This window comes from Pteropus medius, unplaced genomic scaffold (genome assembly GCF_902729225.1).
Source record: "Pteropus medius unplaced genomic scaffold, Ma_sr-lr_union100, whole genome shotgun sequence".
NCBI lineage: Eukaryota > Metazoa > Chordata > Mammalia > Chiroptera > Pteropodidae > Pteropus > Pteropus medius.
The window spans coordinates 1,004,065-1,026,576 of record NW_024346150.1 but is presented as its reverse complement, the minus strand read 5'-3'; the positions used below and the strand labels follow the sequence as shown (position 1 = coordinate 1,026,576).

At 44.9% G+C, this 22,512-nt stretch overlaps 1 protein-coding gene across 7 annotated transcripts in view; it reads right to left on the bottom strand.

Annotated features, from left to right (window-relative positions):
- Positions 1–22,512, bottom strand: part of FAM219A (family with sequence similarity 219 member A) — a 44,814-nt gene that overhangs the window by 1,867 nt on the left and 20,435 nt on the right. For 4 of the 7 annotated variants that reach the window (XM_039875532.1, XM_039875529.1, XM_039875530.1 and 1 more), the window contains exons 2-5: positions 4,165–4,264; positions 1,357–1,459; positions 1,040–1,120; positions 352–406 (exon numbers count right to left, since the gene is read on the bottom strand). In XM_039875532.1, coding sequence (XP_039731466.1) covers positions 352–406; positions 1,040–1,120; positions 1,357–1,459; positions 4,165–4,264 — 339 coding nt within the window. The remainder of the gene's footprint in view (positions 1–351; positions 407–1,039; positions 1,121–1,356; positions 1,460–4,164; positions 4,265–22,512) is intronic. The other 3 variants (XM_039875535.1, XM_039875533.1, XM_039875536.1) reach the window with 1 other exon arrangement.

Here is a 22,512-nt window from a genome sequence, read left to right as displayed (position 1 = left end):
ATCCCCAGGCCTCCCACGCCCAGACCCATCCCATCCCAGGTCTCCCTGAAACCTCTGGTTTCACCCCTACTCAGTTCTTGGCCTCATCTTCCTTATAGGCACTTCCCTATGAGGACCATCCCACTACAGACCCCACCCCATTCTAAGGGCAACTTCTCACCTTAGATCCTGCCTCTTTTAGAGCCCTGCCTCTATTTCAGGTGGCATAAGGTGCCACCTGTTTTTCACACCCCATTCTATTCAAGAGCCCAGTGCCAAACACAGTGTCCATAGCTCCCCTCAGGTGTGATTTGGGCCCATGGCTTCTCCTAGATGGAGGGCCTGCTCTAAGATGGGAAGTGTGGGCCTCACCTCAGCAGAGGAGTAGCCAGAGGAGGAATATCTGGACATGTCAAAGTCATCATCACTGGCCATGGAGGAAAGAAGACAGAGGGAGAGTGATTCCCAGAAATCAGAAAACTCCCTGCACCCCTATCAGTTAATACCTTATATCCCTCTCTCATGCTCCCAAATAAACAGCACGATCTAAATAAAAACTGGGCTTGCTGTGCAAATGCTGTTTTAAGACAGGTTCCCTGGCTCCACCCTTCTAAATAAATTTCCACCCTTAACCTCCTTCTAAATAGAGATGCTACTCTCTTCCCCCTCAACCATCCTCCTTTTTTTCTAGGCTCAAATCACTCTGGCTTGTTGAATTTTCTCAAAGTCCAGGTCTAGCTAAGTGTGTTCCCAACAATAGGGCTGCTCCCTTAGAGGGTGCAAGGCATTAAGCATCAAATCAAGGCTCATTTTCGGGGCAGCTATTGGATCAGTGTCCCAGTACAGCAGCAGACTGCACCAGTCCCCTTTTCCTCTCTCTGCTTTTTCCCACATCCAGGTAAAAATTCCATTCCCTGGGGGATTCACCCTTGGAGAGCTCCTGGGTGTCTGAGGAACATCTCAGTTCTGACAATATAGCAGGTATGGCTTGTACAGTCCACTCGTATGTTCACATAGGTTCCTGTGGCTTGCCTAGCTGCCCCAACATCCCCGTACACACCTGTCAGTATCAAGGGCTACCAGTGGCTTCTCGTCTGGGCTCTGGTCAAGCGAGGAATAGCCTTTATTGGGAACGACCAGCCTGGGTGGAGAATTTGGAGGATTGGATTGGCAACTGGAGCACACAAGCCTGGCAAGGAATTGGGTCTGGCCCCACCCCACCACTTCCCTACCCCCACCCCCTTGGATCCTGTTGAGACTTTCTCCTCTTAGAGAGGAGCTAGGTAGGCCTAAGGAAGAAGGGAAGAGGGGGAGGCTAAGGACCAGCAGAGACAGATGCTAGCTGGCAGGGTCCAGATGGGATAGGGGGGCCTCTACCTTGTCCGGGCCATGACATTGTTCTTCTTGGGTTGCTGGTTGACAGGGCTACCCATGCTGCCATTCTTCAGGGAGCCCTTCCGGGCCAGCTCCCGTTGCTTCTCTGCAGGGGAACATGGGAAGGAAGCTGTGTCCTGCTCCCAGGGCTACCCTGCCTTGCTGCTCTGGGCAGCCTAGGCTAGACCTCTGTTGGGAAACCCCATGCTTCTCTAGGAATTCCAATTCCAAGGCCTGCTGCTCAGTAGAGACAGTAATTGGCCCTGCACAACCCAAGGCAGATAATAAAAGGCAACAGGAGGCTGATCCCTGTCTTCCAGGAGCTGTACTCTTATGTGGAGCAAATAGTGTTTGCTTGATACCAGAGAAAGGCTGGAGAGGTAGAGATGGAGCAGAAGGATGGAACAGTCAGGGCTTCCTGCAGGTGATACCTTGACTGGAGAGAAGGTGGCATTCTAGGAAGGAGGGATAGTGTTTACAAAACTTACATTTAGAAGTGAGCACAATAAGTGTGGATCCGGATGGGAAGAAGGGGTGAAGATGGAGGGAAGACAAGTTGGAAAAGTAGGATACATTTATTCAGTCATTTATTTACCAACAACACCTATGTCACCAATCCCAGGTCCTGTGCTGAGGGGCTGGGGACTCCCTCTGATTACAAACTCAGAGCTTGGCCTTGAATGCCAAATAGAGGAGTTTGGGATTAATTCAGAAGGAAAAGGAGCCCTAAAAGTTGTAGAATGGGAGGGGCAGAATGGGGCTAGCAGAGTAAGGTGCAGGAAGCTTGGGGAGCCCCTCTGGCTGTACTTCCGACTCCTCTGCCAGCCTCTGAGTTCCAGAGCCTACTGGATTCATGGGGCTGGCAACCAGGTCACCCACTGCCCAGTGTGTGGCACTGTTACCAGTAGCCATTAGCTGCCTGGGTCCTGAGGAGGCCTGTCCACCCTTTCCTACTCATCTCAAGTATAAAGCTCAGATGTAGGGAAAGGGACTGTTGGGTGGAGAGTAATGCTAGGGGAAAGCGCTCATAAGATAACCATGAGCTCCAGAGAGGGAGGATGGATGGGCATTTCCAGCTACTGTGTGACTCTGGAATTTCCCATGACTGCCAAGTCTCTGAGTCTCTCATCTCCCAGTCCCTGACCCTCTATCTCTGCTACTGCTCATCTGACTCCTTCAGTTTTTTCCCAGCCTCTTTCCAGCAGGTAGGAGCTGCCACTGCTACTCCAAGCCTCTAGGGGGTGTAATTTGTCTTTAAGTTCCTGGTGGTAGTGGTGATTTTCCTTAGTGCAATTGGGGATAAGATTGTGAATTTTCACGAGGAGCTTTGGTGGTAATGTAATGCAGAGGAGAAAAAAGTGTTATTTTACAAGCATGTTGGAATTGTTTGAAACAGTGAAAAAATGCAAACAATAAGGTGGCAAAACCAAACTATGGTGTACTGTGCAACCATTTGAAAGAATGAAGTCATTCTCTATATAGTGACATCAGAAGGGGCTCCAAGACATTAAGTGGAAAACAAAAACAAAAACAAAAAGTTTCAGAAAATGTGTACAGTATGATATCACTTATGTTAAAATACAAAATAAAACTGGAGAAACTTAAAAAGCTTGGAATGATTATCTCAGGAGAAGAATGTAATGGGGAGAGAGTAAAAGGAGAAGTTATACTTGTTAAAATACTTGTATTGTCAAACAGTAATAAATAAAACCAGCTGCAGTTTGAGTCTGGTGTCTTGGGAAGATGAACAAATTCCACTGAGAGAACTGCTCTCTTGTTTAGAAAAACAGCCTGGGGGGCTCCCTGGATGTGGTCTGGAAGGAAAGAAGCAAGGTAGCAAGGTTAAAAAAAAAAGGTCTGAATAAAAGAACAGACCTCTGTGAAAAAAAAGTCCTGGCAGCTGCAGAGGCGGGGTTTTAGAATAGATGGGAAACGGCTCCTAGGACTGAGAAGGGATCCAGTATTTGGTGGGCAGCTGGAGCCTGAGGAGAAAGGTAGCAGGGATGGCAGAGGAATTTTGAAAGATAGTAGTGACCTATGTTTAATTGTAAGCTCTTTTCTGGATGTAATGTGTTGTAATTTCTCTTCGTGAAAACAAATTTTTAGTACAAGTCTGTTATTACGCAACAGCTTTGGGTGAGCAAAACTTGGTCCCTGAAGGCAGAGGGGCAGTGTTCGGCCTAAGGTGAAGTGAGAACAGCAGTGGTTGGAAGCCAAGTGACTTCAAAGAGCAGGATACAGCATAAACTGACTTCAGAGTGGACATGAGATAAACCCCAAGGGAAAAGTGACCCTGGAAAGAGGGGGAAATATTTGGGTTTAGTAAAAAACTAAGGGAAAGCTTCCTAAAACAAGAGCCAACCAGCACCTGAGATCTGCAGATGGGCTGAGGAAGGAATGGGGAGATGGGCTCAGCTTCTAGGCTTTGGGATCCCCATTCCTCTCTACCCCTCAGACATAGCAATTGACATTCCACTCTAAGGCACCTTCTTCTCAGCCTGGTTCAGTGTTTAATGGGACTTCCAACCATCTCTCTGGGGTTCCGTTCTTTTATCCCTGCAGCTATCCCCTAGAATACCTGGAGCCTTCTTGGACTCAGAGATATCTCCTAGAGTTTGGGGTCCTGCAGAGAACTGTAACTTCTCTCTTTGCCTTGCAGGAGATAAGGTGCCTGGCAGTGCTAACGACTTGGTGGCTTGAGTCTTGAAATCATCTAGTCTGAGTTGGTTTATTTGCGGCACTTCACTATAGACCCAGCCCAGAGCACCTTGTCCACTACCCACATCTCCCTCACCCCCCGGACACACTCACCCAGCTTCACTTGGAGCGGGGATGGTTTGTAATTCATGGCTACTGACTCACCCTCCCGGGCGTCACAGTCTCCGTCTGAGATGGAGGCGGCGGCTGGGTCCTGGGGAGAGAAAGCAGAGATGAGGAATTGTTAGGAAGTGAACACCGATTGCTGCTCTCAGCCCTGAAGCTGGCCTTCCCACTTGTCCCCTGGGCCTCTGAGGGCATTCGCCCCTGGAAGCAGTCAGGAGATTCAGGGAGGAAGGGGCAGACCCATCTACCCTGGGAGAAAGACCCTGAGCTAGGTAGAAGAGTCAAGGATCTTAGCCCCACAATACGCACCTGGGTGTCTGTCTTCAAAGTCCTGTGTGATACAGCCTATCCCAGAAAGCCCACTGCGATTCCTTAAACCCATAGGACCACCTACTCCAACCTCCCATACTAGTTGCCCTGTTTGTCAGAGTCCTTCCTATGTACTTGATTGGAAAAGTTTTTCTAGGTTCCTGTGAGTTTAAGTCTACATTAAGGTCAGAGTAAGTGCCCCCTAAGACAGGCCTTCTCCCTTTGTTTTCCCTAGCCCTGGACAGGTCTCTTCACAGGATCCAGAGAACTGACTGGCCAAGCCAGGCCAGACTTCAAGGCTGCAGCTACTGGATAAAAAGAGTTCTCACAAGGACCTCTCTATTTCACAGATGAGTGTTAGGGAGTGTCTTCTGGAGAAGCCAGAAAGGTTAACTGGGGATGGTAGATGAGAAGATAAATAATGACAGATCAGTTGGTGGCCAATTAGTCCTGTATTGCTCAGTAATCTAGCCTCACTATTCCCTCTAAAATACCCCAAACCTCTGCTACAAGATCCAGGGTCCTGGCCCACCCTGCCTCAGTCAGTTGGAAAAGGCTGGAGTCATTCTCCCCGAGAAACTGATGACCTATCGATATGGGTGCTGCCATTGTAGGCATCCGCCTAGGACCACAGAGTGGTAAGCCCAAGGTCTGAGGTCTGCAGAGTGGATTCAAGGTTATGTCTGTTCAACCTCTGGGAATGCAGAGAGCAGACAGACAGGCAGGTAGAATGCTCCAGGACTGGCCCCACAGTGTCAGGCCCCCAAGAATCTGAGTGGCTGCTGGTGACCCAGCAAGGGAAAGATATATAACTACTATGGTGGTTTCTGTTCCCTTAAGAATGAGGCAGTAGGAATGAAAATATGCTTGTCATTAAAGGGACAGAGAAAAGTCTAGAATGTTTGGGAGGAAAATTATGACTTTACCTGTGTTCCTTCAGGCAACGCAGAGGGCAAGGGCCTGGGTGGGCTGTGTTGCTATGGTTTGTGAGTTCTTGAAGGTGGAACCTGGGCTTCTGTCCTCTGCTCTGACTCCTACGCCTTAGCTGGGCACAGCAGGAGGCTCTGCTCAGAAAAGGTCAGGTGCTGCGGTGGCTGCATCTCAGGTAACTTCCCATGCTACAAGCCTTTCCAAAACCTTCATCGTCCACCTCCCTGTCTCAGATCCTCCTTGGGAAGACTTGTTACTGACAGCACCTGTCCCCTGCAGACTTGAAGAAGCAGGCCTCTAGTGGCCCTTACCTGCCTCTCTGCCGCCAAAACAAGCATTACCCACAGGAGAGGGAGAGACCTGACAGTGGGATTCTGGCTGTCCCCTTAGGCCACAGGAATGGCTCACTCCATAAGTAGCCTGAGGGAGGGTTTCTTAAAGGGCGAAACACATTAACATCCCTATAGGACCTTACCAAGAAAGTATTGGCACATTTTCACTTTCCTTTTATCATTACTTTTTCTCATTACTTTTTCTATAGCATTTATCATGTCACACATACTACATCTATTTGGAAATGGTTTTCTCTGCAGACTTTTAGGACACTCATTTCTGTCTCCTCCTACAGCCCTTTATCTCCTCTGTCTCCTGCCTTCAGTCCTACTCTCTCTCTTTGGGGAACCCTGATATCACTTACAGTTTGGATTAACATGTTTACAGTGGTGATTTCTAAATCTATGGCCTTCTAATCATGCATCTCCTCCATAACTACCCCAGGAGTCCTCAACCCCCAGGCTGTGGACTAGTATCAGTCCATGGCCTGTTAGGAACCAGGCTGCACAGCAGGAGGTGAGCAGCAGGCCAGTGAACCTTTATCTGTATTTGCAGCTGTTCCCCAGCTCTAGCATCACTACCTCAGCTCCACTTCACATCATCAGGCATTAGATTCTCATTGGAGCACTGGTCCCTGGTGCCAAAAAGGTTGGGGATTGCTCTACCCCATCCATCCCATGGAAGTGTTAAGCCTCACTGTCCTTTTCCTGTGCTGATTTTTAAAACACAAGCTCTCAGGCATTTGGGGCTAACTTTTCCCTCCTCAGTACAGATGAGTTCATCAGAGTTTCTTCTCTCAGGCTGGAGGTACTTGGCAGCAATGGTAACATTGGAGGGAGACTACAGGAAAGACAAGGCCTGGCTGGGGACTGGAAAGCTGTTGAGCAACTCTGGTCACAGGGACCCACATGTGATCCTCAAGGCTACAGGGCAGGTCCTGGTGCCATTTGATCCCTGACTGAAACTGCTAGTCCCTTTGGGTCAAGAGCCATGGTGCAAAGCCCTAGACTGAGAGGTCTCTTGCAAAGCCCACCATTCAGCATCTCCCCTATCACTGTCCATGAGAGAAGACCATCTTAGTGGCAAGAACAAAGATCTCTGGCACTGTGCCTGCAAACTCAAGCCTTTACTATGGGTTTCCTATCTGTCTTCCCCGAGAAATGCAGCCAATGCACCATGACAATCACATGGAAATGTAATCAGGGAAAGTAAATGTGAAATATTCATGAATATAAGGATCAGAGAAGAATCCAGGCAGAAGGAAGCGTCGGGTTCCAAGAAATCAGGGAGAATTTAAAATATCCCCTCAAGGACATCTGACAGGAGTTAGATCTGGTAACTGGAGTGGGGATTATCAAGATTATTAATAAACACTCAGCAGAGACAGACATTGAAATGCATCTCTAATAACAACCCATGTTTCTGCAACTCTTCAAATGAATTTTCCAACTGCAGAAATGATTAATAGCTCAGTCTCACTGTTTCTGGGACAGGATATATAGGCTAATGGCCAGTGCAAAGCCTATATAACTAGAAGAAGGAAGAAGTGCCAGAAGAATCCTTAGAGTTAGTTGGTCCAATAATTTTCATTAAACTGTGTTCTCTGAATCCTGTACCTTAAGCGGGGCTGAGTTTAAGAAGGGAGCAATAGGAGGGGGTCTGGCTTCCCTTCAATCAGAGTAGATTCACTTTTATTTCATTTATATATCCTTTCCACAAGATTTTGGTTGGAGAAACTGTTCTGTTCCTTAAAAAAAGGTTAAAATCCATTAATTTTATCCAATCTGGTCTTTAAAAACTTATTATAGAAATTATTAAACTTACACGAAAGTAAACAATATAGTGAGATCCTAGGTAATTATCACAGCTTCAACAAATATTAACTTTCCATTGTTTTTATAAATCCCAGCTCCTCCATTTACTACCTGTGTGATCTAGGCTTCAGTTTCCTCATCTGTAAAATGGGACTAATAATGTCAAAAGTTCTTGTGAGGTTGAAATGAGTTAATATACGTAAGCACTTAGAATATACTAAGTATAGTACCTATTGAGCACTATATCTATGCTAGCTATAAAGTACAGGTTCTGTCAGGCCCACACAATCATGGACAATGTGCTCTTGGAGTGATTGGCCCACAGTTGCAGCCCCAGCACCACATAGATTGGGGCCTGGCTCATGTAGGGAGGTATCTGTGGAAAAGATGCCCTCTTCACAGGTCGAGGACAAGTTGATCAAGGAGGCATTCTTACTCTTCTCCTCACTCCACTATACTGCATTTCCCTTACTTATTTAACAACAATAGGCCTGGGGCTTATAAAGGTAAATAGAAAACAGGCTCATCCTTAAGGAGCCCCCAGTAATTATCAATAAAGGTAATAAGAGCCATAGAAAAGAAGAGGGAAAGTGACAAAGAGAGGGTGGTCAGACAAAACTTCACAGAGGAAGCCATTTCAAAAGATCTCAAAACATCAGTTCACCAGTTAGCTTAAGAGGAAAGAGAAAGGACATTCAGGGAACATCTACAAAGACTCAGAAGCATAAAACTAGCATTGCATATTCAAAGAATAGTGAGTATTTTGTTATAGTTGAAACCTAGAAGGTATGATGAAAAGTGGCAGGAAATAAAGTCATGGGGGCAGGAAATAAAGTCATGGGGTCAGCAGGGCTCAGATCATGGTGGAAGATGAGCCTTGATTTTGTTCTTTACCCAGAAGATAATGGGGAACAAATGAAGCCTTAAGCAAGAGAGTAACATGATCATATTTGAGATGTAGAAGGACCTCTGATAGCCATGTGGAAGATGGATGGCAGGGGAATGAGGCTGGAGGTAAGGATAACTAGGAAACTACTGCAACAGTGCCAGCAAGAGAAGACAGGGACTTGAACTAAGCAGAATCAGAAGATAAAAGGACAGAAAAGAGGATGTTAAAGAGGGTAGAATTTGGCAGACTTTAGAGATAAAATGTAGAAGGAGGAGTCTGGACATTCCCAGTTTTCTGTCTGGGGAAATTGAGAAAGGGATACTAATTACTAAGACAGACAATGCAGGAGAAGGCAGAGCTACACTGCCAGACAAACCCGATGAGTTCAGTTTGGGACATGTTAGGTTTTGAAGTGCCTTTTGGACACCTGGATGATATCATTAGTTAGTAGCATTTGAAGTTTGGGATTTCAGGTGTGGGCCGGTTGGGATAGAAGCCACAGAGGGAGAATAAGCCCTCTTGGAGAGACTGAGCAAGTGAAAAAAAGACAAGAATGAAGATGGAGCTCTGAGGTACATCCAATCTTAGGCAATGAGCGGAAGAAGGAGACTAAACAGAAGCGGAAAGATAAGATGTAGGAAAAGATCTAAGAAGTCATTCTAGTAGTGTTTCAAGGTAAAAGAAATCAACAGTGTCAAATAAATAGGTAGGTGCATAAGATGAAGATAATATTTAAAAATAAGAAAGGCAGCTTCAGCAAACAGTTTTAATTGAAGGGTAGGAACAGTGCCCAAATTATAGGAGATTTAGGAGGAAATAGGAGATGAAGAAGTAGAGATGGAACACAAGCTATTCTTTCAAGGAGCCAGACTAAGAAGGAAAAAAATGAGAATGAATGACAGCCAGAGGGGGCTTTGGAGTTGAAGGATTTCTTTGGAGCTAGGGAACACCACTATTCTAGACTGAGGGGAAGGAGCTAGGTAGAAAAGGAGATATTTGATGGGATATAGTCTTTGAGGAGTCAATAGGATATGGAACCAGCACCTTGGACAAGAAGAGGAAGGTTTCTTACTGAAATGGAAGGGAAGTCAAGATGGGTGGGGAATGCAGACAACGTGGAGGTAGAAAGGTGGTGGAAAGTTAAAGGAGTTCATTCCTAAAAACCTACTTAGGTAAAGGAAGGGATTGAATACTAAGGGGATGGGGGAAAGAGGGATACTTGGTGGCTGGCCTGAAATGGAAGGAGATCAGACTGGCTGGACTCCCAGCTACAAATTCACCCACCCTAGATCTGGTCCCCAGGATGAAAGGCGCTCTCCGTGGTGCTGAACAATTCTGCCTTTGTCTTGTGACCTGAGCATAGATGATTCAGGGTAGAGACATGATTCGATTTTAGCTTACCCACAGGAAAAGCAATCACTGTCCTCACCTCCAAGCATCAATTCTCAGGAAGATAGAAATTGAAATGGATTTAGAATGAGGTATGAAAGGGCAGAATGCTTGTACAAACATTATCTAAATTTTCTTTGCTGAACACACATGAATTTTCCTCTAGTTTTAGAAGGGAACTGGAGGCAGTCCTGAATTGTGATATGCTGAAAGGCTACTTCTAGGATAGAGTCATGTCTATGCCCTGTTCAGTTCCCTTGGGCAAAAGCAGGAAGCAGGACAGGCCTAGAGCAGGAATAGGGCCAGGAAGAAAGACAGTGCTGATAAGGAAATAGGAAAGCAGGGAAGACCTGGAGCTCAGGCTATTCTCTGACAGGTGAGTGTAGTATGATAGGGTATCAAAGACCAAGTCTGTTTCTGTCACAATTTGTCCAGAGGTTAGCTCAGAAACTACAGGGGGCTGTGGTCCCTGTCCAGGGTTATGTCACTCTCCCAAAACATCTTTCAGCAGTAGGTGGGGATAAGCATGTTTAGATATTATATTTTAGAGACATATGCAGAAAATATAACTCAATGCCTTTATATCCAATGTCCATGGCTGGGAATATTCAGTAGCAATCTAGGCATTGGTTAGACTTCTACTTGGTAGATGGCTGTTCCTTCAGTCTCTAAGGTATTCCCATCTATTTCTGACTCCATACCTCAACAATGAGAATCATTTGGAAAATGACAGTTCTTACTCTGTGGTATGACCTGAAGTCCTGAATCCAATTGTTGAGCAGCTCCCACTTTTATTCCCCACCTCCCCTTTTCCAGGATTTCTCTAGGAGCTGCCTGCAGGCTTCTATCCTTTTGGGACACATTAAGACTCTTAGGGGTCTCATTTATAGGCAAGGACAAAGACCTGTCATAGGGGTGAGGTCTTTGGGGGGAGATCTGGAGAAGAATCATGGAAACATAAGGGAGACAGTCTCTCTAAGTGTTGTTAGTGGCTATTACAAACAGGAGAAGAACAGAAAAACTAGAGGAAAACCTGCGAAGCCTAAATTTGGGAGAAGGGGCAGAGGATCCTACCTAGCTCAGGGAAGCCTTTTTCATTAATCTAAATCCCCTCAATCTTCTAGGGTTTTCTTTAAAAGAAGACCAATGCAGAAAAGTCAAAACACTGAGTGTCCACTTTCTTTCCAGCACTGGACTTAGTGCTGGTAGCAGAATGCAGAAGAAGAAAGCACTCTTTCTTTATACACATCACATTTCTGCAGGGCATTTTGGGACAAAGTAAAGTTCACTGAAAAAAAGTAGAGAAGATTCTTATGCTAGGGCTAAAATTTGAGACTGCAAATTGGCCCTGTAAGTTGCTGGGGATTTTCTATCTCCTTAAGCAGTTCCTAGGATAGCATTCACTACCAAAATCAAGCACCACCAAGCTTTAGTATCTTTATGGTGGCTGTCATTGGGAGAACCAAAATGGCGGAGGGTGCTGCTGATCCCAGGTCTAGCAACAACTGTAGCCACAGCAAATTTAATAGATGTCTATTATTAAGTAATACATGCTAAAACTTTAAAAAATAACCTTAAGTTTCACCACCTTGAGACAACCTCTGTTAATGTTCTAGTATATTTGAGTCTTGTGTGTGTACTACAGTAGCAACACTCTGGGGTTTCCCTCTCTGGGATCTGGTGCTGCTCCTGTCCTCCTGGTCACAGAGGTGGGCCTCCAGGTACCATGCTGGTTCTGTGTGGTCCCATCCCTGCTTGGACAAGCTAAAGCCAATCAGAGTCTCCTCAGAATTGGGAAGCGAGACTATGGGGAGATATAAAGCTCAAGACTCTGGATTAGGTAACAGAGAAAGCCATGGGACAAAGAGAAAAGAATAAAGCTGATGTTCAGAAAGAAGCAAACACAAGAGATAGAGAAAATGCTCCCTAGATTTTAGGCTCTGGTTCTAGAGCTTGACCTACCCTTCCAAGGCCTGCCTACATGCCTATCCTTAGACACTATGAGAAACCGTAATGTTCTTATAGTCTAGTCTCCTTTTTAGCTTAAACTAGCTTGAGTTGGATTTTGTTCCTGTAACCAGAGAGTACCAACTAATACACGTGTATAGAACATTTAAATAAAAACACACTATATCTTAGATTCTGTATTTTTAAAAATTAGTATTAGAACATAATCAACTTCCCATATTTTTACAGAATTTTGTAACCCTCAGTTTAATGGCTGTATAATATCCATAGAGGAGATGTACAATAACTTTTTAACCATTCACTTATTTTAGACATTCAGGTTAGTTACCAATTTTCACTATTATAAATAACACTACACTGAAATCCATATATATATATATTTGCATTCAGGATAATTTCCTACATCAAGTAGAATTACTAAGTCAAAAACATGAGCATTTTGGGGATTCTTGATACATATTGCCAAACTGTTTTCCCAAAGGATTGTTCCCATTTACAATGCCTCCAGTCATGACTGAGAGCTATAGCTGGTTTTCAACATTTTATTTTTCACTGTGTGCCAGGGAATTTCAGGTCATCACATCTATCCATCATCTTCCAAGAGAGAGTTCTGCTCCAGTCTCTATTCACTTGGTTCCTTCTGGGGAATTTTCAAAAGAATAGAATTTCCTCTGGGCATCATCTGCCAGACAAAATACTCTTGACTTCAGGCACCAATTAAAAACGAAATGAGGGAAGACTTTGTTACACTGAAGCTTGAGAAAGGCTCTAAATGGAGTACTAGTACTGCCTGGTAGCTGGCCACCATTCTTCAGCTGGTCCGAGGCCTGTGCTTGCACGTCACCATAGGAACCATGACTGTAATTGCAGAGCCAGGAGGCAAACTTCACAGAGTGAGTCTCCCCTGCTTTCAGACTTGGGGTAGGTGAATTAGCCAAGATGGCTCTGGAGTTATCCCAGTAGGAGTGGCAGCTCCAACTGCCTTACCCATTATTTAGTTTCAAAAATAGCTACTCAGAAATAGAGAGAGAAAAGAATGGTAAAAAACATGAAGCTAGTACTAGGATGGCAAAGAACTGGATTCATTTTTGAAATGGGGATACAAGGTACCAGTGAGTTTTTAAAAAGATTTAGAATCCTACTCTGCCCTCATGGTTAAGACTGCTTGTCCTAGATCGGTGTTCTGCTATTCATTCCTGTTCCTATTCGCCTGGAAACTATATAACCAGAAAGCCTTCATTTGGGATATAGAACAAATACTTCAACTCAGGGACATCCACTATTAGCATCTGTGGCTAGGGGATAAGCCTTATGGCCCAGGAGGCAGGAGCTAGAGCCAGAAATTGAGAAATCTTAATTCCTTTGGGAAGCCTGGCTTGGCCTAGCCTCTTCATTCCCACCCTTAAGCTCATTCCCCTGAGCCAGATGTTGAGGAGGCTCTTGTTCTACCTTGGACCCGCTAGAGACACATATGTTGGCCTATACAGTGACCTAACAGGTTTTTGAGCCCCATATCCTGCCACTCACCTCCTATTTCAACCTCTTTAGGAAAAGACCATCTTACTTAATAGAGAAAGGGATGAAGGTGTAAACTACTTTAAAAATAGATTGACAGTGGTAAAAATGGTAAATTTTATGTTATGTATGTTTTACCACAATAAAAAAAAATGAGGGAAAAAGGTTGATTGGCAGGGCATGAGGCATGAGAAAATGGTGTGAGTGAGTGGTGGAGAGGAAGCAGTCCTTTATCCTCTTTTTTTTAAATTCAGGTTCAGCCAACAGACTTTGGAGTTGAGGCCTTTCATATGAGAAAAGAAATGATTCTAAAATCAAGGAAGTTGGAGGGGCTGGGGGATTCTGGGTTGAGTTTCTTGAGGCCTTTTACTGCCCCTTAGAGAGGGCCCAGAGAAGGGGAAGAAAGGAACCAGATGTTCAGGGCTAACAGATCTTTCCATTTCCTTCCAGGATGTGGATTCCAGTTCCCCAAGATAATGAAGGAGGTATAAGACACCGAGGAGAGATGCTGCCCAGGAATCTTTGATAAAGGGCATTTGTTTGGAGAGTCCTTGAGACTGAAGCTGAAGCAGGAGAAATGTTAGCAGACACTGATGTTTGGTCTGAACCAGACTTACAGATCCCCATCTAGATCTTAGCCCTAAATATCACTTGAGGATTTTGGTAATTCAATTACTCAAGAAACTGCTCCTGGCCTGCAGTGGTTCATGAATCTTTTGGACTCCTCGATTTCCCAAGAGAACAAAGTAATAGATCTGGCAGCCTATGGGATGCTTTCACAGAGTGGCCATCTCTGATCCCTTTCCTCTAGCCTTGGAAGAGTAGAGTTACTTGTCTGCAATGGAGAATGGACTTGGAGGACTGGTATCAAACAGCTTCTCTGCTTTGTGGCATTTTCTGTCCTTGCCCTTCCCCTTCTTTTCAGCCTGTTCTAACTTTCTAACCTCCATTATGCCTAGCAAGCCCCACTTTTTGCTCACAAAGACAACTTACAGCACTAAAGCTCAGCTCTCTAGCCAGAACAGTCTCCTAGTCTTTCCTTTTTGTTATACCAGTAATTAAACATCGGTGAACTCACCAGGTGTTAAAAAAGCTTGATATTCACTGAACACCAACAAGAGGCAGGCAGGGCACAATGTGCTTCTGGAGAGAGAAAAACATCAAGACCTGATTCTTGCCAAGAAGATTTTAAGCTAAAGTTAGGGAAATAAGAGGCACACTAACTAGCATATTTAAGATGGAAAGAGGAGGCAGGAATGCATGATGGCTGGTCAGGCTTGGGCAGGAGCCTGGTTAAACCAGAAGTCCAGGTATTAGGTAACTGGGTACTTTGGCAAGAGGATTTAGAGCAATGACTGGCTCAGCTCTGGGGCTAGGACCTTATCTTACTACTTTTAGTTATTGCTGCTGCTACAATCCTCTAATCTTCCATGGAGCACTCAGTCCACCCTATTTTTGGTGAGTCAAATACAGAAATAGAGTGGGCTGAGTATAGCAGGGGCTTTTCTTTACTGCTGAGAGGCACAAACAAGTCTCCCACAGAGGAGGGTCAAGAGGCTCTAAGTGAGTGGCTGAGAAGTGTTCTTGTTGGGAAGGCAAACATGTATTCAGAGTCCTAAGAGTGCTAAGAGAGATACGGTGGCTCTAGTGAAACAAACTCTCACTGCCTCCAACCGAGCCTAGAGCCAGCAGTCACTCTCACCAGGCCTGTTTGTATAGCAGGGAGATGAATGCTAAGGACTCCTGGAGGCTCAGGGCCCAGTCCTAGAGTGAAGGAAGTCAGAGAGGGGGAGGAGAGGGTTAACGAAGTCAGTCCTTGCACCTTGTTTGAGGTGGGGGGTGGTGGAGAGAGGGAGAGAAGTACTAATTGCTGGTTATGTATCTCTCCAGGGAAACAATACTCATCTATTAAGCTAGATGGTTCTGGGATCCCTGGCTCGGGGAGGTAGAGAGATTTTTCCTGCCCACCTGTCACTCTCTGGCTGGTATAGTGACAGTGACTAGCTAACTCAAGGGTACAACCTTATTCCTGAGGCATTTATAGGAAGAGGCCCTGAAACAACAAAAACCAACACCCACCCAAAGAGCCCCACTACAGCTCTGCAGCCCACACCTCTGACAATACCACCTTTGCTCTGACTACAACCCCTACTCTCAGCTCCTTCCTACCTGTGCAGCCTTCACCTCTTTTGGACAGCTCTGATACACCTACACAGCCTACAACCCACATACCTGCTAAGCTTATCTATGTGTCTCTAGGATGGTGCTTTTTAAACATTAATATGCATACAAGTCACCTAGGGATATTGTTTAAATGCAGATTCTGATTCAGTAGGTCTGGAGTGGAACCGAATGCCTACATTTAATGCAAGGTCCCAGGTAATACCAATGCTTAGAACTGGGACCACACTTTAAATAGCAGGGATCTAAGGCCAGCCCTTCGACACCCAACCCACACTATCCCAAGATAGCACCTCAAAGAGCTCTCTGCCCCAGCTTTAACCTGGTTAAATCCTTAGTGTGAAAAGAGGACAATGGTTTGGTGGGGAGCCACCCAAAGCTCATGTTGAGGAGGCAACTCTGTTAAGAGCTCTGGCTGGGCCCGGGCAGGGAGTTGTTCAGAACAACTTAGCCCAGATGTGATTCTTCTGGAATTCATCACTTAGATAATATTGCTTAAACACCTGCTATATGTACAGCTATGGTGCTTTACATACATTATCTCATTCAGTCCTCCTAAAAGACCAAGTAAAGTAAATACCATTCCCATTTTAAAAGTGAAGAACCAGGTTGTATAAAGTAATATGTTCAAAGTCACACCTTGAAGTACCTGGTGGACTAGGATTTGAATCTAAATTGTTCATTTCTTATATCCCAAGCCCTCCTCAGAGATATCAGATAAAGTAGGCATTTGGATGCTGGTACTAGTCTAATCACGTCTCCAGTGCTCAGCATACACTTGGAACTCCTCTTTAGAAAATGGCATGGATGCTTTCTGATCACCAACGTCTTGCTCAATGAGTTCTCCATAGGAGGAAAATATTGGAGCCACTGAAGCAGTCAATAACTCAAGATGCAGAGAGAGACTGGCAGGAAGCAGCAAGCAAGAAAAAGCATTGGGAACTCAAAGTGCTGAGCCCAGGAGAGAAAAGCAGAGGGTAGTATAAGAAAAAAGGATGAAAAGTCTTAGCTGCCAAAATTCAGTTCTAGTCCCATATTTTAGGGGCACTTATATTTTAGGCATTATAATGGGTGCTGCAGATATGAAGATAATATGACCTTTGCCCATGAAGAGCTCATAGGCCAGTGAGTAAAGCAAACACATAAGCAGATACTTTTAATAATATGCTAAGTGCTAGAACAGAAATTTGTATAGAGTGTTGTAGGTACACAGAAGCACCTATTCTACCCTGGGGAATTAGGGAAAACTTCTCCAAAGAAAACATGAAGGATGAGTAGTAGGCATGAAGGAAGGTAGAAGTGAACCAGATGAAGAAAGGAATAGGAAATGAAGTGAAAAGAAAAGAAAAAAGTGTGGGGAGGAAGACATGCATGATTACATATACAGCAGACAAAAGGATTAGCTCGATTTTGCTGGAATGTTAACTGATAGGGGGTGAAGTGGCAAGTGATGAGACTAGAACAGGAGGAAGGCTTAATATCATGAAGGGCTTTGTAAGTCATGTTCTGGGCTTAGGACTTTAACTGGAAATAATGGGGAGCTATTGAAGGATTTTAAGCCCGTTGTCAGATTAATAGAGACAGATCACTCTGGAAGCAGTGTGGAGAGAATGGGAAGGAATGATTAAACTGTAGGCAGGAAGACCAGATAAGAGGCATTGCAACAGGTGATTAAAGCTTGAAAAAGGCAGTCAATGGGATTAGAGAAAAGGGGATGGAGAAGAAAAACATATCAAGGTCAAACTGCCAGGGTTCAGCAGCTGACTGGATCTGGGTTTAAGGGAAAAGACCCAGGCAAAGATGACTCCCAGGTTTCCTCCTGGTTCAGGAGAGTGGGTGAATTGTGATGCCACCAAATGAGACAGAAACATAAATTAGAGTAAGTTCTAATGCTTTTGTTTTGTGCAGGGGTGTGTGTATGTCTATATATATATGAAAGGTAGGAGGAAAGAATTCGGGAACACCAACACTGAAAGGGTAGGCAGAAGACTGACAGCTGCGGTCAGATAGGCAGGGGACCAAGGAGAAGCTGGTGTCATGGATGTCTGGGAAGGACAAGGTTTTGAGAAGGATAATGTAAGACAAGGAGGAACCAAAACCAGAGTTCTGGAAGGGCTCTCACATGACAGGAGAGACTAAAGGATGGTTGAGGGTGGAGAGAAAGAGCTAGCAGAGAAAGACCAGCTGTTTGAAAACATCAAGAAAGAGAACTCAAGACATAGTGTTTGTTCTCTGGTTTGCTGATATTTCAGCAAAAATTTTATTTTGTCCTCAACAATTATGAGTCTGGTCCTTGGGAAGCTTGAGACTCCCCACAGAGAGAAGCCTTCTAGTAGAGAAGTCCAGTATGGTCCAGAGATCATGGAAGGTCTGCTATTTCTTAAGAAGAGTGGGCAAGGGTGGGCTGAAGCCAAGCGGGGCTGTCCAGGGCCTGGCGAACCTCAAAGTAACAGCAAACAGAGAGGTGGGTAGTTCTGGCTGCATCACTGTCCCCTGACTTAGCCACAGATCATCCTCCACAGGTAATGGCAAAAAGCAGCAAAGACCCTGGGCTTCTAATCCTTGGTGCAGGAGGCCTGTGTAGACCTAAATGATCTGGAAATGTAGGACAGAGGAAAGCAGTCTGCACGGAGACTTTTCTAGAACCTGGAACACCTGCTCCACCAACTATGATCATCCAGCAGAGGCTCAACCTGGGAACCTATACTCCAAGTGATTGCGATCATATGGCAATCATGACATCTCACTTTAAAAACTGTCATTAATATTTTTCTGTAAAAACAATTAAAATTAAAGAATCACTTGACTCCATTATTAATCTATCCCTTAGGTATAGTAATAGAAATGCCTCCACTCTGAGAAAAGTCAAGAAATGTGCAGTTAGAGTTGGGGCAGATCCTAGTTCTTCTGTCTCCTGCATCCAAACCCCAGAACCTATGGGTGAGCGGGCAGGGCACCAAGGTACAGGAAAGCCTGGTTTGCATTAGTGCAGAAGATTGGCAACTTCAATGAGGTTAGACTGATTTCTCCCAAAATCTTAACCTTGGGGGCTTACTGCTTTTTGAGAATATGTTTTGGGGATGAAGAGGCTGTATTTGGCTATTTACAAAAATAGATCTGGAAATGCTGCCATAGTTGAATGAATGTTTTATGCTATTTAATGTATTCAAAATAACCTAATAAGCTGCAACCTTTTTTCTTTTTTCTTTTTTGCTGTGAAAGGATGCTCGTCCTATAGAGTTAAATCTTGGTTACAATTAGAAAGGAAACTCCAAAAGTTCCTATGTTTCCTGGCAGGGGAACAATGCTTTCTCTTCACTCCACAACTGTGTAGCAGTCAGAAAGTTACAAGGCCTCACATCTGGGCTTCAAAGAAGCATAGAATAACCATTTCCAGGCATATTTGTTTTTTTCATATGGACACCTAATTTCACAAGCAATAAGAACCTGCCTTGTTTATATTGTGACTTCTACTCTCCCCTACTCCCTTCTATCTTTCTCTCCAATGAAAACATGAGCATTGGATCCTCAGTGATTTTATCCTATTCCAGTGTTTAGGAGAGTAATTTTCAATTCTTTGTTCCATCTAGGTGTGAACAAGACGAGTTTTCTCTCTACAGACAAGAGAACTAATGGTCTATGAAAAGAACCCCAAAATCTCGGATCCCAGTTTACACTCAACCCTGGACTGCTCTGGATCCTGAGAGAATTTTGCCACCCACCCCCTTCTGGCCCAGCTCCAGCCAGCTGCAAATTGTCTGGATCAAGCTGCTTCGACACACTGATGTTATCGGCCTCGCAGTGCCTGAAGCACGCAGATAGGAACAGGCAATGGCGCCGTCTCACCGGATGTAGTAATGTAATTTAGTTTCTGAAATCCAAGTATAAAATCTTGAAAGCTGACTTTTTTATCTACCTCAGGAGGGGGATGATGTTGTGGAATTCCCAGTGGAACCATCTAAATAGGAAATGGCTTCTGTCATGTATTAATAAACAGTTCAAAGCAATGAAAAACATACAGAGAAGTTTTATAGGGGAAGTAAGTGCCTAGTCTGTATTGCCTCTGCCCTCCTTTCTCCTCTGAGCTGTGCTGCCAGGTGAGGACCACTCCATCATGGCAGGTCTGCTATTTCTTAGGAAGTGTGGGCTAGGGTGGGCTGAAGGCGAGGGAGGTTGACCAGGGCCAGATGGCAGCCCTGGGATTAGAATTCATGGGCCTTTCTCTCTAGCCAGATGCTCCCACCCATGTGTGAACCCCAGTCTGGGGCTAGAAGCACCTCTCCTGACCATTCCTGTCAGAGTTCTCTGTGCTAGGGAGATGGAACAGGCACCAGTTTCCCCTGGGGGCAGGCCATGGAAGTTTGAGTGGGTCTCAATTAGACCCTTTTTTTGAAAGGATACATTCAGACTGAGCTAAGAATGGTGACAAAGAAGCAATCGCTTGCCTTCCCTTCCATTTCCTCAACCTCATCTCAGTGCATGCTTTCCCACCTTACTACACTTGGTATCACCAGTCTTCTTTGCTCCTGATGGAGTACCAAAGTCTTTCTCACCTCATGGCTAGGTCTTACTTGTCCTTCCAGCCTTGGCTGACACATTACCTCTTGAAAGCAGCTTTCTATCAATAACAGGCTAGGTTAGGCCCTTCTATAATATATTCTCACAGTCCCTTCCCTCCATACATTTCTTTCATGCAGTTGTCAAATTTTACTTAAATGATTAATATATAATTTATGTTATTGTTCATAAAGGCAGGGACCATGCTTGTCTCTACTCTGTTCTCCCAATGACTAGCACAGAGAATAGAGGGTCATAATCTGATAACAGACAAATAAATTTCCTTCTACTTGTTTTGAAGCCACAGCAAGTTTCTGTAACAGAGATGTACGAAAGGCCAGTGGCCTGTCAGGCCGTGCTAAGGCCTTGCCTAATGGTGTCCCAGACAGATGTTGCATTATGTGCTCTTTGTAGCACCACTCTATTGATGTAAGCCTCTGACCAGGGGCTGAAAGAGTACCTTTCAGGTTGTTATTTTGGAGAACAGCCAAAGTAGAAGTCCCCAAAACCTTCACTCACTCACTTACTTGAAGGCTTGGCCTAGTTAAAACCCCACGTAAGGTCCATAGCCAAAGCAGCAGCTCAATACCAGGTCAACTTCTCATGAAGACTGATCACTAGCTGAACAGACAGAGCTTTCCCTGTGACTCAAGGGTCAGGCTCTGATTCTGCTTGCAGATTAGACATAGATTCCCACTATTAAATGAGTAAGGCCCAACTCTTATAGTTAAGTATTAAAGAAATAGGCAGCCAGCTTGAAATGCAAACCACCAGAAAACCCTTTGGAGGGAGATGGGGTGTGGCTGCTCTAATCTTTTGTCTCTTCAGAGTGCTTTTTGACAATGTGGGTCTTACAACCATTTTACCAGGCATTGTCAAAGGCAAGGGAGCTCTTGGGAGTTCAGACATAAGGGCAAGGAGATGGCAAAGGAAAACAAAGAAACCTCCCTGACCAGTAAACACAACATCCGACTGGAGAATAGGGCCTGTGGATTCCAGTTTTGCCTGTGAATTGCACTGACTTTGAGTCTAGACAGGTCATTTCACTCTCTGAGTTCTCAGGGCTATTTTTATTCAGGCCCTGAGATTCTAGAAAGAGCCTTCAGGGCAGAAAGTAAATGAGTTGTCCCAGGTCAATGCCAAAAGGCAGCCCTGGGATTAGAATTCATGGATCCTTCTTTCCAGCTAGCTGCTCCTTCCCCTGATCCCTGAACTGTTTCTTCTTCTGAATGTATTCAGAAGGATTGTATTCAATTTAATAAGCGATTGTGGTCACACAATCACTGCTCCTAAATAAAACAATGACAACAGAGCATCTGCTGTAAGGAAGGCAAACATGGAAGTTGGGCACCTTTGCTCCTCATAGAACAGACCAAAAGCAAGCTCTGGCTGAGGTTGGGCCTGTTCTACTTCCTCTGAGCATCTTTCCATCCATAAATTAGTTACTACATTGTTAATGCTCCCATCTCCAGGAGTGCTAGCCAGTTATGCCTCTTCAGGTGGGGTGGGGGCCAGCCCTAATCCTTTCAGCCCAAATTTTGACAGGTCCACTCATGGATTAGCAAACATCAAACATTATTTTCTCTTCTCTGCCCTTCCCTGTCCCACTATGACTGGCTGGTGCTAAGAGAGGGAGCCTGCAGCTACTCTCTGGTGGTTTCTCTATTGCTTTAGCACCTGTTTCTTTGATGAGGAAGTTCTTGGCATATAATGGCCTTTGGGCTCACATTGTCTTCAATAAGGGACTCAAGAGCCTATAAGAGATGAAGAAAGCCTTGTACAAGGCCTACAACAGGGCTGCTTGGGAGGGATGGGATCTGAGTGATTTCACTCAGCCTCAACCCAGGCAGACTTACCTTCCTCCTCACTCACCAGCCCAGGCAATCAAAGTGAGAGCACAGTAATCTCATTTGCTGGTTCCGATTCATTTAGCCGTGGAAGAGGCCCGGAGGTAAAAGAGGTAATTTCAACTAGAAAATCCAATCCCTAGAAGACGATTATGATTTCTCTGCCCTTCCAGACTCCTAACATACACCACTCCTCTAGATGACTTGGGGAAATTGGGAAGGAAACTCCTCCTTTACAGTGCTAATTTAACTCCTCTGTCTAGGGGCCATGTGCATGGCTAGGGTGGGAGTGGGAGACTATGAGGCTCCAGACTCTCTAGTTTCATTTCTGGTTCTACTTGCTACACCTGACCTTTTCCATCTTATGTCAATGTCCTTTCCATAAAGAAATGATGTTTTTAAATCAAGTGTACTCCCAATGCCAGGCTGAAGGTACAGTGATGGCTCATGCAAGATTCCAGCGTCAGTGCTCAGTGCTTCCCCTTAGTTTCCCTTGCCTCATACTCCTCATTCTCAGATTGAAGAGGGGAGTGCAGAAGTTGTAGAGACAAAGGCTCATTTCATATTTCCTTGTTCTACTACTTTTACCCTCTCCCCAGAGTCC